Raw genomic sequence first — 1,829 nt, 5'->3', positions numbered from 1 at the left:
TCTCATTTATTTTGCAAAATCTTATCAAAGTCTTCGAAATTTGGTTTGTTTTTTCCTCAATAATCCCAAAAAGTCACTAAATTAAGCCAAAAAATCACCAACTAATTCAAGTCATACAATTTTTGTTTTTTTTCGAGCGTTTTGGCACGTTTCCAAGCCAAAAACGCAATCATATGACAATTTTTGTGTGTTTTTACCTTTTTGTGGCATTTTATCACGTTTTTAACCAGAAAATTTTTCAGTAATTTTTTGAGTTGGCGTTTAGACGGTGCATTTGGCAGTATGCCTAGTCGCTTGGTTGTTTTTTCGTCTCCAAAACGCAAAGTTTAGTAAAATAATTAGTTTTCCATTAATATGCAAATAATCTGTCGAAAACAATGAAAACTAATTAGAAGACTCCGATTGAAGTTTATAATTGAAGGCGTTGACAAAAAACTCGTTTTCTCTTACTAATTTCAATCCGGCCCATTTGAGCGTCCTCTGCAGCTTGGCCGCTTTGGAGTCGTCGATGAAGACAGCAAAATCGCGACACTCTCTTATTAGATTTTCATCACTGTCCGCGATTTCCTCGGCATCGCGTGATTTCTGACAAAGCTCCCCATTTTCGCCCGAATGATTTTCCATCGCTTTCGGCATCTGACATCACTCGTGTGATTTTTCACCGATATTTCTCGAGAAACGCGACGAGTCGACTGGAAATTGGGTGGAATACACTCACACAGTCGTATATTTAGAACTACACATCACGTGGCCCCCTCTTCAGAAAGCTCGCTCTCAAAGAAATAACACAAGGCGACAAAAAAAAGTCATGTCGTGACAACTTGACAAATTTTATATCATTTTGTTCGTCTCAGTGAAACAAATCAAATGCACTAAAAAAAAATTCAAAAAGTCCACACACATTGAACAAAATAATTTTTTTCTAATTTAAATGAATTTAAAATACTTTAACTTTGAAAATTCATTACTCAATAACTATTAGGCCGATTTCCTTCAAATAAAGACCATTCTAAAGGGATGGCCTTGCCATTTAGAACAATCTAAGAAAAACCCTTAGGAGTAAATTTTTTTTTCATCATTACCATCGTGTAGAGCATCTCTTTATTAGTTGTAATCCAAATCTTCAAAAAAATATACCGAGTAGTTTTTAAAATATGATTTTTTGAAGTTAAATTTTGCTAATCAAGCATTGCTCCATAAACAAGCTAAATCTTTCAGAATAGTATAAAATAACGTTAATTTTGATCTATTTTGTTGGGTTTTCGTCTTTTTTTAAAAAATCTTGCCTAAACATGAGCAAAATTTTTCAAAACAGGTCAATTTTCGTCTATTATTTTTCGACTTTTAAGCCATGTTTTGACAAAAACCTGTCAAATGAGTGACTTTCTTGTTCATTGCAATTGAGAGAAACAAGGTAAAAACGCCAATTTCTTTAAAAGTTTCATATTGTGTTTTACTCCAAATATGTGGAAAAATCATTAAATTAATTAAAAAATAACATTATTTTTGCCTTTTTTGAAACTTTAAACACGTTTCTGAGAAAAAAACAGTGTTTTAACGAAATTTTGCAATTTTTTTGCTCATATATTTTGTTCAAAAGCCAAAAAAATCGCCAAAGTATCTCGAAAAATCACTAAACTAACTGAAAAATAACATTACTGTTGCCTTTATTGAGCCTTTTGACATGCTTTTCAATCAAAAACGCAAATTTTCAATAAATACCCCAAAAAAACACCAAATTGGATTTTTAAAAAATGTTATTATTTTTGCCATTTTCAAACACTTACACGTTTTTAAGCCAAAAACTTATTTTTACAAGATTTCGCTAA

At 31.7% G+C, this 1,829-nt stretch overlaps 1 protein-coding gene across 4 annotated transcripts in view; it reads right to left on the bottom strand.

Annotated features, from left to right (window-relative positions):
• Positions 1–1,829, bottom strand: part of LOC123005449 (apoptosis-stimulating of p53 protein 1) — a 220,037-nt gene that overhangs the window by 47,526 nt on the left and 170,682 nt on the right. Inside the window, exon 1 of one of the 4 annotated variants that reach the window (XM_044399213.1) lies at positions 451–697. The exons of the other annotated variants lie outside the window; for them this stretch is intronic. Coding sequence (XP_044255148.1) covers positions 451–636 — 186 coding nt within the window. The 5' untranslated portion in view covers positions 637–697. Of the gene's footprint in view, positions 1–450; positions 698–1,829 lie in introns of those variants that run through there. 4 annotated transcript variants of the gene reach the window in all.

This window comes from Tribolium madens, unplaced genomic scaffold (assembly GCF_015345945.1).
Source record: "Tribolium madens isolate multiple individuals breed KSU strain unplaced genomic scaffold, Tmad_KSU_1.1 Scaffold_20;HRSCAF=117;Tcas5.2_LG4, whole genome shotgun sequence".
Taxonomy (NCBI): Eukaryota; Metazoa; Arthropoda; class Insecta; order Coleoptera; family Tenebrionidae; genus Tribolium; species Tribolium madens.
The sequence above is the reverse complement of the archived record's forward strand: the minus strand, read 5'-3'. Positions and strand labels throughout refer to the sequence as shown.